Genomic DNA, 16,754 nt, shown 5'->3' with positions numbered 1-16,754 from the left:
ATTCATCTCCCTGTGTACTTCTGAGGATAAGCAAAGTCCCATCTTTTGCTTAGCCCCACCTGAGATAATTGTGATTGGATTTAATAAATACAAACAAACAGAGGGTTTTCATCCCTTACAGCAGAATGATGAGATGCAGTCCATTATGTACTACTGAATGGGTTGGCAGCCATGCCCTTAATTATGCAGAACTTTAAGCCTTAATGCAATTCAAACGGGTGAGTTGTATAAAAATTAACCCCACTTGCAGTTGTCATGAATGGGAAAAGTAGCTACAGATACCAAAACTGCATTTTGCACCAGGTTGTAAACATGTGTATTTCTGCTATAAAGTTGGACATTTTAACATGGCGGTCTATGGGGATTGATTTATTTTTAGAGCTCGCCTCAAGTGGTGTTTTGAGGAACTGCAGTATTTGTTACTTTAGTGTTGCCTTCATTTTTCAGATCAAGAAGTTTCTGCTTGGAATTTCCCACCTCCACCAGTGGTACTGACTCATTTACCAACAGTACCAATGACAACTGTAAACAGCCAGAAACAGCAGGAGAGAGTTTCCTTATTTTTCATTTCACACACACACACACACACACACACACACACACACACACACACACACACACACACACACACACACACATTGAGGCGTACAATCTTTCTGAACATATACAGGACTTAATTTTCCTCATCAGTTGTTGTTCATAATGCAAAACACAGCACATGTGAAGCTAATTATTGGCTGAATGTCTCCAGCAAGAGTGTTTTTCTCTCCTTTCATTCTGAATCTTAACAGACAGCAGAACTGCAGAGAAGTAAGACATCTCTTACAAACTTACTTTTTCTTCTTATTCATATTATATGGATGGAAAGGGGAAAAAACACAGTTCATACATACATTTTGTGTGCCTGTCATCAACCATACCTTATGGTATTATCAAAGTTAAGCATTACAAGTTCAGCATCATGTTTTTATTCATTTTTATTTGTTTTATTAGGGGGTGGTATTTAAACAACACAGTTCTCAAGTCCCCTTTTACTTTCTGAAGCTGTATCCACAGTTTATTTTGCAGCTCTTTCTTTAAAAATAGATATCCACTATATTTTCACCTCTATGTTATATTTAGCATTATATGTCTATTTGAGATATTGAAGGGAAATGATGTCACAGTTTTTATGTCAAGAGAGCAACAATGAGGAGAGTCTTGTTATTTATTTATTTTTTTAATCTCAATAATTTTCATCTGGTCCCTAAATGTAAAGAGAACTTATTCATATGAGTATTAAGTATAGCATTGGGATTATTGAATCCAATTTATATGGGATGAGTGACTGACAATTTCATTATATAGCATTGTTGTTTGGATTTTCAATGACATTTTTCATCATGTTTCAACATAAAATTCAAAAAGAATGTAGTGGTTTTCACCATCAAGATGAGAACACCTGCGAGGACTTTCTATCTACACTTAGATAGAAAACTGTCTGATATTCACTGCTGGATCTTTGGCTGCTGATCGGAGAGGTGCAGCATGTGAACAACACATTGAAGTGAGCTGTACACGTTTCCTCATGTGAGTAATACTACGTGCAGCCGGTGGAGGGGGGAGGGACACTGAGGTGGTAACCACACCAAAGTCACCATCGAGCCACCAGGGTATACTGCGAGGCTCATTATGGTGCATTAAACAGCCTCCCCGCGGAACAATGAGAGGCCCCGGGGCCCCAAGGCAGAGCCTGAGGCTGGCTGGGACTGATATGGAGGCCCAGGGGATCCTGCTCACCCAGCTCTGTCCCTACCAGACTCTCATCCTCAGCTGCCAAACTCCATTCTCCACCTCTGCTGTCATCAGCCGAGTCACCAGGATAAAGCTGTCGAGAGCACTGTTTGAAAAGAAAGAATATTTTAGCACACAGAAAACATACTGAACTATGTACTAAATTAACAAAAAAAAGCTTCTTTACATTCAATGCTACTCTTGTTTCCTTTCTTTTTCAGATTATTACTGTGGGCATTCATGTTGATTATTATTTTTTGGTTTTTTTTTGTAGTGTTGTGGCTGATGAATGTTTTATTTAATCAAGTATATATATATATAAAAAGCTTATTACACAAAACTCTAAATTGGACCTAGAGGAACTAAGATACTACCTTAGTACCTTATTTTCATGAAAACATGTGTTGGAACTATGATTAAGCCTCCACATATTCAATCCCACCCATGTTAGCTGTCTTTGTCGAGACCATTGTGTTGTCCAGTAATAACTTATTCAGTTAATGACTGGTTAAAGTTACACTTCAAGATTATTTAAAATTGTATGATTGAAAACATTATCAACATGTCAGTAATATGCAGGCCTAGATGTAAATGTCATATATCCTCCTTTCATGACCTAGTAAGAACCTCAGGACCCCCCAGCTTTAAGCCCTTGTTAAGAGCTTAACCCACAATTTAGGATCTACTGTCTCAGCTGTACTCACAATTAATGGATTTAGGTTATTGAATACTGTCTCAAATATTTACCAAAATACTATAAAATCACATACTTCTTTCCAATAATGTAATGCAAGCTGTTTGTCTGGGGTGCTTTTTTGAAAAGAATGAATATTGATGATAGTTTTCTTTAAAACATGTGTTGGGATTATAATTAAGCCTCCACACATGAAGTCCCGCCCATGTGAGCTGTCTTTGTCAAGACCATTGTGTTGTCCTCTAATTTTTAGTCAGTCATTGGTTGGTTAAAGTTACATTTAATCAAGATCATATTTAAACTGTATGATTGGAGACATTATTGTGTCAGTTATGTATTTGAATACATATAAATCTCATATTTGCTACTTCCTTGAACCTCAGGACCCCTCAGGTTCAACCCCTTGTTTTTAAATTAAATTAATTGGGAATGAGTTCAAAAATGTGTCCATTGCTCTGAAATACTGTACTGTTTTTCGAAGAAACCTAATGAGAACCATTTGGAAATAAAAGACCCTTAAATTAAAGCTTTACCCGCATTTTTGGACAGGCATGAAAGGGCACACCATGTAAAATAAAACACATTAAAAAACTTTTTTATTTAAAAAACCAACATGACTGATTTTTTTCTTTTTTTTTAAAAAAAATCTTCTACTGCATAGTATTTCCATTTATTTGTTTCACATTTCTTCTTCATCTGCTGTTTTTCTGTCCTGTGGAGGAGGAGGAGGAGGAGGAGGAGGAGGGAGGACCCGCTGACGATGCTGCGTGCGCAGCTTCAGTCTGGAGTCGCTTCGACTGGACCGCAATGTAGAGATAAATAGCGACCTTATCTATTTATTTCCAAGTATTCCGGCTCTCATTCATTGTTAGCTGAGAGAAAGCGGTTCGCTGAGGAAGCTGCTGCTGCGCTCGTCTGCTTGAAAGGTGAGTAAATGTTGGCGTTTGTGACCAAACTGGCATTTTATGGAAGAATTACATTAAAGCAGCGGAGAGCGTGAGCCGAGGCTTTTCTCATTTTTTTTGCGTCGCGGAAACATTAATTCGTTTTAACATTAGCACGTGGATTAACTGGGAATTATTCGGCCAGTAGCGTGGAGTCGGTCTTAAACGGAATTAAAGCCCCTTTCCCCCCTATTTCTCAGGCGATGTGCGCAGCTAGCTCGTATCAGCACCAACGCGTAGTGTCTGAGCTGCTTTATTAAATGTACGCCAGCTGAGCGTGAAGGGGAAATAACAGGTTATTATTTAACACGGGGACGTCTGTCTGCGCCCTGCTCATGTCAGCGGAGCCTCATGCGCCCTCAGACCTTCCAGTTATTGCGTGAGATGTGCGGAGATGTGCGCAAACACAGCGCACAGTCCCCCTGCCTTTCATGGCGAACAGTCGGCTGGCTGCGGGGAGCAGACACATCAGGGACCGGCCTCGTAATGTGCGGATCTGTCATGGTGAGGCTGGATGTCTGTGTGAGAGCAGGGAATCAGAGCTATGACCAGTGAGGAAGGAAGGAAAATATCCTCACATGAACCCGGCAGTGGCACAGACAGACAGACGGGCTCTGTTGCAACAGCTCTGGTTCGTTCCCTCATGTTAGTGCCCTGTCACATGTGCACTGACCAGACAGGAGGCAGAAAACAGCAAGTTTCAGCAAGTTACATTCTACAGATGTGGAGACCATCAGTAGGAAAACACACTATGATGTCTAATTTCTAACATAACGTCTTCTTTATAACGTTTAGCTTGTATAAAGGGGTAAATATGGGTCCCTGTTAAACCTTCATGTCAGTGTGTCTTGTGCAACCATTTAATTGCTGATAGGTGCAATAATGCCTGCTGCAGATCCCTGGTGTAAAGTAGGGGTTGACTGATGTGTTTTAATCAAGGCCGATACCGATTATTCGCAATCAAGGAGACAGATAAACGATATTTGGAGCCGCAGTGCAAATAAAATCTTGGTTTCAAAATTTAGAAAAACTCCAAAACTCAATGAAATGCCTTAGTTAATTCATGTTTTATATATGTTTAATTAAAAGGGAACCGTCCAACATTTATCCTTCAGTCTTGACTGGCTGTTAGCCATGATGTTTAGCCAATCAGACAGTGCTGTGGGCGGGACAATGCTGGAGACCACAGGGTGACTGCAGATGGAGAAAGATGGCATCAGAGCCAAAGCTGCACATTTTTAGATGAATTTGTATAATCAGGAAACTGTTAATAACAACTGCAAATACAGAGAATCTAAAAAATACTGAATATCGGATCTGATAATCAGCCAGGCTGATAATCAGTCGATTCCTTGCTTGTTTAAAGGGGAAAATATGCACTTTTTACTGTTTCTAGTCTTGTGCAACCACTTAATTGCTCATTCGTGCAATAACACCAACTCTGTCTCCACAAAATTACGTTCCTGTTCAACTAAACTGCATTCTCAATTACGTTTTTAGGGGAACTTTGACATGAATGTAATTTGTGAGCTGTGCCTTGGTGGGAAAAGGGCCCAGTTTGAAAGAGTGACCAAGTTCAAATTAGGAGGTTGGAGGAGAGAAAGGAGGACTTTGAACCCAGAAAACCAGAGTTCATGTCCCATGATTGAAAGACCATCAGTCTCTAAATTAAGTTTTGTTTTCTGCCATTTTTTGCTTATAGTTTTCACTTGGCTGTTGAGGCACGAGAACTACATGATTGAGTTCAGGAATAAAATGCTTTGTTGGACACTTCTGCATTTTACTTTTATGTTACAAGCTTGGTTAAGGTAATTCATCGAAACTGCTTGGTCAGATGTAGGAAATATGTCATAGTTTGGGGTAAAATATGACCCTTTACCTACATGCTTGAAGCGCCTCAGTGACCCCGTCCCATTTATTATATGATTGGTTGACTGAAAAGGAGCGACTATGAAACTGTAAAATAAATGCCAAATATAAGTCCATTAGAAACAAATTTGTGATACACTACAAACAAAAGTAATCTGATAAAAATGATGTTTCCCTCAAAACATAATTAAGAAAGGCAGTTTAGTTGTTGTACAGACTGAGTTGATAATACTTGATTTGGTGGTGCAGGTCGCTGTTGTAAATGTATTTTAATGTGGTTCAATTTTCCACTATTTCATAGAATAGAAGAATAGAATAGGACTTTATTGATCCCTTTGGTGGAAACCTCAGGGAAATTGCTAAATCTGAAATCATCATTTCAGAAATCATCTGATTTCTGAAAGAAAAACCGGATAAAATAGTGACTATCTGTCACACAGGGGTCATAAGTATGGTAACTCCAGGTGTATTTATGAGACCCCTTCTGGTAAGAATCAAGTTGTTGTTTTTTTACCTTGTTAGCATGTCCATAGTTGAGATGCAGCAGGTAGGGAGGGATGAGTGTAGACTGGAGATTTAGATAAGGCAACAGTGTTGAGGTACATCTAAGGGATTTTTTTCATGGAGAAAACACCTTTAAATATGTCATTTTGTTACATGGAATTTTAGGGCTTTAATTATTGACCTCAGAGGAGCTTTAAAATGGTTGAACGATTATATTTTCTCACCATTTCATTATCTGTAACAAATTTGCTGGATAAAGTAGAGGCTTGATGTCACATAGCAGTCATAGTGACGACCGCTTCAGCTGTAGTAATGAGTGTTAAATTGTTATTACGACATCTGTTTTTAGGGGATCAGCTGGAAGACAACCAGCTGAATAAAAGATAATCTGCACTGATGTGAAAGCGCCGTGCATCATGATGAGGCTCCCAGTGCTTCTCTAATGAGATGTAATTGGCTATTGGAGCGGAGGGGTGTCGAGGGCGATGACCTTTAGATCATCAGCCGTGCTCCATCCATCCCCCGTGTTTTTGTTTCCTCTGGTCTGAATATAAACCCAGGACAAGGAAGAACTATACCAGAAAAGAGCGAGAGTAGTTCCGTGTAATGTTATTGGACTGCAGTGCAGCTAAATGCAATTGGAGGGAAGGCGTTGTTGTTTTCTCTCTGCTATTGACTTACTATGGCTTACATTCCATCAATGAGGCAAGGGGGGGAAAAAAGAGGAAATGTGGAAATCATTACAGTAACGGGGACAGGGGAGGGTTCTCATTTGGCTCTCCGTGGGTCTATTCCAGCCTATTTACTCAATTAGCTGTTTCTGGCTAGTGAACATGGACCTCTTACAGATGACGTGTGAGATTTACGAACGGCATTAGAAGTGCTGCTGGTTTTATCAGTGCACGTTCATTCAAACACATGATGGCAAGTTTGTTTGTGTTGCATGTTTCTTACATTAGCTCATATTTCATGAAAATTGCATTATGCTGGAGCTATTTTTAATAGCCCAAACTCGATTATCATGTGGAAATGAGGAACACCAACTCTGTTAGCGAGCTGGATTTAGAAAGATTAACAAGTTTAACCTGAAGCTATTTATGGAAATAAAGTTAGGTTCAATTTTCTCACTATTCTCAGACCATCCGTCCTGATTGTGTGCAGCTTTACACTGGTGTGTCCAGCCTATTTATGAGGTGTTAGATGTAGCCGGAGGAGCTGGTAGCATTTCATCTTTTCCATTTGACCACAAGGACGTGGGCTCTGCAAGCTGAATTTAAAGTAGAATGTAAAGAGGAACAACTGAAGACATGGATTTAGCTGTGCAGAAAGGACGAATCAGCGGCTGTCTTGTTTGAGGAAATTGCCCTATTTCCACAATCACAGAACCATTACCACCTTATTTTGTCTGGCTTTTACAAAATCAATTTCTTCTTTGGTGTTTTGGTTTGGATATCTATCTTTTAAAGTGCAGAACCTCGCTAAATCAAATTGTTAAACACTGTAGTTGGCTGATTGATAAGTCACAGCTTAACCCAGCATCCCTGCGCACCAGACAGTTAGAGTGGCTCGAGTTTAACAAACCACTTGCACCTTTTGCACTGTGAGTTTCAGTTTCTACGTTCATGGCACAAAAATGCACCACAAAGAATTGGAAGTTTTCTTTGTTCCCACTGCAGATGATGTAGAAGCCTGTTTATTTCTTCAGTTTTAAAACTCTGCACTACGTTGCCTATTGTCTTTATTGTTTGTAGAATGTGTCATCTTTTATGTGACATCTTTCTTTGACCTTCTCTGTCTGTGATAACACAGAGACAAAGCAAAGTGACGGAGTCAGATAATGTAACAGGGAAAACCCAAAGACGAATGCGGTCTCTGTGTACTTTGGTTCACTTTGGTTGAGCTTCCTCCTCCTGCTCATCTGCAGAGTTTGACATTGTTCTCACATGATTCAGCTGAAGAAGAGGTGGAGCAGTGACCTGTGAACCACTGAGCCAACTGGGGGTGGGTGGGGGGCACACCAACAGCATGTCACCCGAGTGGCGATTACTGCTAAGCGTCAGGTCACCTGATCTGAGGCGCTCAGAGTAATGCCTACTAATACAGTTTTTATTTCCACACATAAGTTGATGTGTAAAAAGGGATTTCACCCTGAGGTTAAAAGGGCCAAATGAGTGAGTTCATTATCTGGGTTATTTCCTCACTTTGTGCACAGTCGGGCTGAATCAGTGGAGTCTCTGACAGTGTAGGGCGTCTCAAACCAAGAAAGACTTCTTTCATATCAGTCAGGGAGGCATTATCGCGTCTGGGCCGCATGACCATGTTATCAAGCAGGAAATGTCTTACCTCAAACTTCCTGGAATGCAAGTGAGACTACAGCATCTAAATAGCAGAAAAATAGAATTTCCTACTTGTAGTCTTAAATTAGAATATTAAGTCTGTTTTTTTTTCTAATCAAAGCAAACAAAAAGAAAAGTGAGGCACTGAGAATGCTAGGGAAACAAATCAGTCAGTCTTGCTCTTGCATTGGTGCAGTATATGTGTGCAAGAAGTCCTTTTGTCTGTCTAGAAATGTATAGACATCATAAACCTAGTAAAATCAGTTAATAAAATAGAATGGTGTAAAATACTAACACAAGCAAAAAAAGGATACCATTTTGCAAGGTCAATTTTTAAATGAGAAATAAATATGAAATAATTAGGAGCATTATTATTTTGTTCCATAGTAATGTGTCGCTCGCTATACACAGGTGTTAACACTTTCTTGTACAGAACATCATACAGAAAAAGATACTTGGGGTAATTTGGAAACTTTGTCATCACATAGTTCCTGCAGACTCCGGGGTTTCGTATTGTTTCAACGGAGTCTTCAGCACATGTAGCAGAGTCAGCGTCACAGCTGAGCAGATGGTGGTACCAAGCTTTGTTAGTCGAATTTTGTCTTCATGACAAGCTGCTTAATAATTTACAAAATACATTGCTGTAAAGGCAAACATGTCGAACACATAAATACAGTAGACGACAACCCAACCGATATGTCAGTTAACTGATATTTTTGGCCAATATTTGCCTGTCACTGATATATTGTTATGTAGTCTGATATTTACAGCATTGTGAAATTTTAACAGAATAGCGTATAGAAAAAACTAGAGACTTGAGATAATGTAGATAGAGATAATTGTCACAGAGATCACATAGTTTCTGCAGCAGAGAAGCTCCGACTTCTTCGTTTATTATATTTTCAGTACTACCTGCAGCACATGTAGCAGAGTAAGTGTCAAAGCTGTGCAGGTGGTGGTCAAAGTCAAGCTTTGTCTTCATGGTAAGCTGCTAACTGGTTTGTGAATTATATTGCTTAAAAGAAATGAAGAGTTAATTTGCAAAAACAGATAATTCCTTCTTCACAAACCTTCAGAAAGCCCACTTTTCCATCGTCTGTCTGAGACAGTATCAATCAAACTTGAGTTGTCTCTATTTTTGTCACGTCATTTCTACTGCGTCAAATCTACTCAACTTCAGTTTGATTGATATTATCCCAAGCAAACAACAAAAAAATATGTTTTCTAAAAATCTACAAAGATGGAGTTATCTGTTTTTGCAAATTAACTCTTCAAATATGTGTCTTACACACACACTAATATTGGCCGATATCTAGACACAAAAATTTCTGACTCATTAAAATCTGTAAAAGCTCCAAAAATGCAGCTCTAGTGGGGCTCTGATGTAGACTGCCATGACCTGTCAGCTCATCATCCACAGACTTCACACTTTTTTTTTTAAAGACACACGTCTCCTCTAGTGTATGGTGGGGAATATGCACAGGGGCTTCAAACTATAAAGCTTCATTGGGTTCTTACAGAGTACGTTTAGGCATGTTTTCCTATTCCCAAGGTGCCCACCACACTTCTCAGACCTTTCTCATGCACAAACCGGCGACAAGATTATCAGCCGACCGCCTGGCTGTAGAGTCGTCCATGTAATCCATCAGAGCCCTATTACAATGTCTCATCTATGCTACAGAACAATCTAAAACCAGCCTGGGGGGATAGAGGGCTCCTCCTCTCCGCTCACTGAGGCAACCCAACACCACATGAAAGCTGCTCAGAGGAGGAAAAAAAGAAGTGTCACACTTTTGCTCGAAAATTGGAACTGCATGCGTGCATTTAATTGAGTTTTTCACTTTAAAGATACAGAATACTTTGTTGCTACGTTTGCGGGTATTTAAAGTTTCTCCCTTTTTCTGAGGCACGAACTGTATCCCCGTCGCTCCCATCAGTATGAATAATTGACCTTGCTGACATTGGGTGCATTGTTTCTCCAGGCACCCGTGGGACACTTTATCAGCATGTGTGGCTGGGGGGTTGACAGCCAGTGCAGGGGGGACATGTGTTGTGTGTAGGTGTCATGTAGTGAAGAGCAACATACAGCAGCAGGCTTAGAAAAAAGCACAACAGCAACGGAGGTGTTGTCTCAGTTGATGGATAGATGTTTAGATAGATAGTTGATCAAAACTGGGTCATCTCTTCCTGTGTGACCTTTTCTATGTAGATTTTGTAGCTGGGGGGTTCCAAGTCTCGCTAATAAAAAGCTTCCCTCCCTCCAGTTGCATATGGCTTATTACCCCAGGCTTAACCTCTGCGACTGAACCAAAGAGTGGAGGAGGGGGAGGGTTGGATGGATGGGCAGCTAAATAAAGGAAACCCTTTACTGTACGTCTGTAATCAGGAAACACGAGCAGCAGAATGAAGAGAGGAATGTGAGTCACTGTAGGAGGAAGACTGCAATTTATCATTAACATCGATTAGTCTGGTAAATATTCCTTGATTAATCAATGACACGTCTACTTTGTTTAAAGAGCTCAAAAATCCCTTTGAGATGTGTTTTAAGTAATGGTTGACTGACTATCAGCTTTACCGTTTATCTGATCTGATATTCAGCTTTTTTATTATCATTATTAGTAACCGAGTCCCAATTAAATAAATAGATTTTAAAATGTTCTGTTCTGACTCTGATGTAGCCACCTCACACTATCTGATTGGGTACATTTTCAGGAGTAATACAGGATAAATGCTTAAAAGTTTTCTTTTAATGAAACATATTTAAAGCATGAATACACAACGGTATTTCAACAAAGTTTTCTTGTTGGAATTTGTGTAATTCTAAATTTTGGCACAAAGATTTTTGCTTTAATTGCAGATGCACACCAGTTCACGTCAGTCTTTTTGAATGCTAATGTTCGATAGCTGTATTGGTCCTAAAAAATACAAATTGGTCAACCCCTAGTTTTAAGACTACATGTACTCTCTCAATAAAAACAACAAAAAAAGTGTGTTGAACGTTTCCACATCAAATTCTGAACCATGATCGATGGTTGATCCACATATTATAGAGTCAGAATAGAATAATCGCCATATTTTGCTTGAAAAACTCATTTTTACAAATCCTATCCCGCTTAACAAAGATGACATCATTCTTCTACTGGCATCATATTAGAAAATATCAAAACTGTAGGCATGCAAACTTGTATTCATGATATCTGTTCCTGTTAACAGCAAGGCGGTTGAAAGTGTTGCACCTTAGACAAATAACCCACTGTCTATTATTACCTCTGTATTCTCTGTTTACCTTTTAATCTTTAATCCCAGCTACAGCTGGGGATAATTGAGCTCTGAGACAATAGATAGCCAGTTGTATTCACAGTTTTAATTTCCTGTGCTGTTTTGGTTACTTGGGATGATATATGATATAAATTGTTAATGAAGTGTAAAATTCTGCTCGAATGAACAGCTAAAGCATTTTAATTTTTACAACAGTGGGAGAGATTTTCCATCAGTGAGCAGCTACTGTTGCTGAGTGAACGTTGAGAGCCTGGTCCTGTTTGTTGGGCTTTATTTAAAGGGACACCACCAATTGTACCACTTGTAAGCTGGAGGAGCTTTGTCACACCTGAGACCTTTTCATCAAAGTTAGATGCTAACGTTTATAGCAGAAAGTCCCAAGTCGAGGTGTGGAGTTTCAAAGACATGGGTGTTTGCCAGGCAGAATGGTTTCATTATGGGGCGTGTAGGAACCAGTGTTTTAAACTTATATCCACACAAGATACTGTAACTCACTATGTCGCAGCTGCTGCTTCAGTTCTTCTTTAATCTCTTTTTAATGACTTGCCTGCTTTTATGACACTGCAGCATGCTGTAATTTAACTCAGTTTTACTTCTACAGAATATTCTGCTGTAATTATCGTGTAGAAAGTCTATTTATAATGCTAAATATAAAAACAGACAGAATTTTCCCAGCAGTAATCCTTACTGAGTTCCATAAGACACAACACACAGCGAGTGTCCTTCAAATGTGATCACATAAAGGACAAAGTCAAGAAAATTCTACGAAACTATGTGTCGTTTTGGGTACAGACGAAGATTCTTCACATTTTTTGCAAGCGCTGCTCATGATTAAATATTCTGCTTTTTGTGTTTCAGGGCTACATAGAAGAATAATGGATGAGACCTGTCACTAACACTTGATGAGGATTTTTTGTGGACTCTTCGGGCTGAATCATGGAGGGTAACAATGATGTCACCATGACACAGCCGCAGACTGATGTGTGCAGCGCTGAGGTGGGAGGAGCAGAAGTCACCAGCAAAGTGGAAGATGGAGTAAATCCGCTCACTCCTGCTGACTCCTGTGACGGCAGCAGGACAGCACTGAGCAAAGGAACTAACCTAGCGGAGGCGCCGGCACCGTCAGTGGTGAGTCCCACCCCTGAAACTCCAGGAGGAATGGCACTCAAAGTAGCTACGACTGTGCTCCACCCGGTGTGTCTGGGGGAGAGTCCGCTGATGCTGCCCATCCACCTCCAGATGGCCGGAGCGGCGGGGCCTCAGCTCAGCCAAATGGGGGCAGCACCGTACTTGATAACAAGCCAAAGCCCAGTGTCCCTTCCCCTGGTTTTAGACCAACAGGTCCTCCAGCATATGAGCCCCTCTGTTATTCCTCAGACGCCTAACTGCGGACAGTTGCCGCTCCAAAACAACGTCCTGTGTCAGAACCCTTTGACATTCGGTTTACCTCCAGCTGCCGACCAGAAGGCGGCAGGACAGACGCAGGATGCTAACCTGCTCTCTCTCCTGCAGAATCCAGCTTTTGCAGCCATCTTGCAGGACCTCTTCCCTTCCCAGGCAGGTTCTTCAACATGTCAGTCACCAGGTTCTGCCTTCTTCCCCCTTCCTCCCCTCACACCTCCCTACTCCTCCCCTCTGGCCCCTCTGGTTCCCCCTGCCACCCTTCTGGTCCCTTACCCAGTCATTATACCCCTGCCAGTGCCTCTGCCGGTTCCTCTCCCCATCCCCATCCCTGTCCCTCAGACTGAGGACTCCAAGGGGAACATGCCAAAACCAGTTTGCACTGTGAGTAAAAGCACTCAGACTTCGCCAAAAGATACTACCTCTCCCTCGTTGTCTTCAAGGAAATGCACGCCACCATTCCAGCCACAAAATGTGTCCCCATCCTCGATTCCTCCAGAGGAAGGACAGGCTCTGGACCTTTCTGTCAGGGCATGTCCGGTTGAACCAAAACAGGAATATCCCAGTCCGCAGCAGGACAGTGTGCTCGACCTATCAGTGCCTGGTGTGAGGAAAAAGTGCGTTCAGTCTGACAGAGTGGCAGCTTTACAGTCCGGTCAAGATCCAAGTGGCACTGCTCTGTCTTTGGGGGTTGAGTGCACCCAGAGTGTAGATTCCAAACTTCTGGGCAGTCTGGCTTCACTGGAGTTCAGCCGGCAGCACAAGTGGCTGGTTGACAGCAGCGCTGCCGGGTCGAGCTCCTTGGGTCAAGAGGCGTCTTTGAGCGGAGCTGGAAACCTGGAGATAGTCAGCACCCCGCAGACGGCCAAGGTCATCGTCTCGGTGAAAGATGCGATCCCTGCCATCTTCTGCGGAAAGATTAAAGGCCTTTCAGGAGTCTCCACCAAGAACTTCTCCATCAAACGGGACGGCAGCCAGGGGGCGTCTCTGCAGCAGCTCTACGGAGTGCCGTCGTCATCGCATGGGGAACAGCACGACCCCAACGACCCGCTGAAAAAGGTCTCTAAAAGCAGAGCAATCAAACTGAAGAAGGTCAGCTCACAGGAGATCCACTTCCTTCCCATTAAGAAGCAGAGACTTGCAGCACTGCTCCCCAGGAAGTGAGAGCGCTGACTGGAGTGGGATTAATCGCCAGACCGCTCTCTGCTAATCCCTCCAGAGCGAATAACATAAAACACATGTGGGGACATTCTGTAATCAAAGTCCAGTCGAAGCTCCAGAACTGAGACTCTTGAATGTGTGACAGTGTGACACAGAAGTTACAGAAATGCTTTCCATTAGATTTTTCTAAATTGCTGTGTTTTGGTTTTTTTGTTTGTTTGTTTGTTTTTTTCTTTTTTTTTTCATAATGCACTAGTCGACAGTGTTATAGAAAACCAGAAATGTTTCTGTGTTTGGCAGCTCAATGGGCTCTCTGAGTGTCTTTGGAGATAAATCAGAGATGCTGAGGAACATGTTTGACTTGCAAAGACACATGGGTTCCATTCTTCCATTTTGGTTCATGGTTTGTTTCCACATGTAATTTTTATATAAGTGCACTGACGAGAAGAAAAAAAAAAAAAAAAAGAGGCAGGACGCGACTGTTAAAACATGTCCCATCATTGGAAACTCACATAGTCGTCAGTGGCTCACTGGAGCGACTCGTTCTTCTCTGATTGGTTGGGGTTTAGCACGACAGGCTAATAATGACTTGGCAAGGCCGGAGCCACAATTTCATTAAATGAATGTTGGCAAAAGCCATCGGTCGCAACAAAATACAATCTTATTTTGTTTAACAGCAGGGAAAAAAAGGGACCTCTTAATTGTTTTCACATTTAAACAAATCTTTCCTATGGGCCTATCCAAATATAAAGAAAGTCACACTACAAAAGAGCTATTTTTGTTGCTGGCTGAGTTCGCCAACACTTGCAACAAGATTATAAAACACTGTAACTCCCTGCTGTTTTTATGGAAAGACTTATTAAGTGAATCTCGGCGGAAGCTTCGACATTAATCTCATTTAAATCGACTGAGATGAAATTGAAGGGAACAGCCACAGTAAAGAAGAAGTAATGGCCATTTTACTGGCTTCAGTGAGAGGAAATACTGTTTGTGTATTTGTGTGTGATTTGTCTGTTATTAGAATCAGTATTGATCAGACCCCCGCCCCTCCTTTTTGATCAGACATGTCGGTGTAAAGCATTCGTTCCAAGTGGTTTGGTGTCATTTTCATGGTTTTGTGGAGCATGGTATTTTTTTCCGTCCTTTGGTTATGACCAGAGTTGTGAATGTGGAGCATACTGTTGTGTGTGTATGTGTGTGTGTTGTTTATTTATCCTATCGAGTGCACTTTGTCATAGTTTAGTTTTGAAAAGTTACAGGGTGTCCGAAGCTATTCTGGTGAAACTGCATTGCCCCACGTGTGATTACAGCAGTTATGTAAATCTGTGAATTACAGGCCAAGTACTAATAACAGCCATATGCAGACTGTCTAGATGAACTGAGATGGAAAATGTGTAGAAGCTCAACATTTTTTTATTTTTTTTTTACCACTTCTTTATTTATGTCTACGTGTTTTAGCGGAACATCTTCCTCTTAACTCATGCCTGCAGTCCTTTCAGCAGAGAACTCTTCGGTTTAGTAGTTGGAACTGATCGATTTAGTTGTACAGGATCTCACCCTAATTTATTATTTGTACAACTTTTATTTATACAGTGTGTTTGTATACTGATGGATCAGTTGGGAGACGAAGACGCAGCTTCCTTCGTAACTGTCAGTCTGCTGAAGCACTTTTTTTTTGCTTCCGACAGCAGTTTTGATCAGTTGAAATGTGCTGGCAGTTAAATGTTTGCTTACTGTACAGTATGTGTGCTTTTTATATGGAAGTGAACTAAAAATCTCTGAGGTCTAAATTTGCTTGTCTGGCTGTTATTGATCCTTTATTTATTTATTTGAACTTTGACTTTCTTTTAGGGCTGAACTGTTAATCAATTTGAAACAAAGCAATTAGCAAATCGCAAAGGCTGCAGTTTAGGATGTACATTATGCAGAACGTCTGACCCAGGATTGAATCTGTCGCTTCAGTGGTGTTACAGATTCACGGCGTCCTCTTTGTGTGACAGTCAGGCTTTTGATGGTGCCTCCTGTGGCAATGATTTAAAGCTATCATTATATTGAAAAAATATTAAATTTCAAATCAAATTGTAGTGTCTGTCACACAAAAAATCGCAATTGGATATTTTCCCAAAATCAATCAGCCCTGCTTTCTTATTCTCTGTACATGTAGTAAATATAGTGTACATACCAACAATAAAGGCGACACTTCAGCAAGTTTCTAGGATTTAAGAGGGTAATATTGTGACAGTGATTACATTGATCACTCACAACATTAAAACCACCTTCCTAATACTGTGTTTCCCCTCTTATGGCATCAAAACAGCCCTGGTCTGTCAGAGTAGGGACACAGGACCTGTACAGGTGTCTTGTTGTGTCTGGTACCTGGACTTTTACTTTAGAACCTTAAGCTATCTCCAAACATGAGTGCCAAAAACTGCTGTTCCTTAAGTGGCCACTTGAGGCTGTCTCTAAAAGTAAGTCAATCTCCCTATGTTAAAATGTTCAGTTTTGAAATAGAAATAAACATGTTTACAGCCTGGTACAAAAGCGGTTTTGGTCTCTATAGATAATTTTCCTGTTCATGACAACAGTACAGGGAGTTAACTTTGATGTAACCTACCCATTTCAATTGTATTAAGGCTTAACCCTTTATAGGGCACTCCTTGAAATACTTGGAAAATGAAAATTTCAACCCTAGGGTGTTGCTGAAGGATATTTCAAGATTTTTTTTTTTACTTTTGTGACTTAAAAAAAAAAAAATTAGTGTTGCAAATCAAGATTAATAAAGTTACGATATGT

At 40.8% G+C, this 16,754-nt stretch overlaps 1 protein-coding gene across 1 annotated transcript; it reads left to right on the top strand.

Moving 5' to 3' along the window:
* Positions 1-3,267: 3,267 nt before the first annotated feature.
* Positions 3,268-14,731, top strand: rai2 (retinoic acid induced 2). Its single transcript, XM_008281306.1, has 2 exons — positions 3,268-3,393; positions 12,258-14,731. Exon 2 carries the CDS (start codon positions 12,336-12,338, stop codon positions 13,962-13,964), a length of 1,629 nt encoding a protein of 542 aa, XP_008279528.1. The 5' UTR covers positions 3,268-3,393; positions 12,258-12,335; the 3' UTR covers positions 13,965-14,731.
* The last annotated feature ends 2,023 nt before the right edge of the window (positions 14,732-16,754 follow it).

Source organism: Stegastes partitus, unplaced genomic scaffold, assembly GCF_000690725.1.
Source record: "Stegastes partitus isolate 25-593 unplaced genomic scaffold, Stegastes_partitus-1.0.2 Scaffold228, whole genome shotgun sequence".
NCBI lineage: Eukaryota > Metazoa > Chordata > Actinopteri > Pomacentridae > Stegastes > Stegastes partitus.
This window is presented reverse-complemented; position numbering and strand designations above follow the sequence as displayed.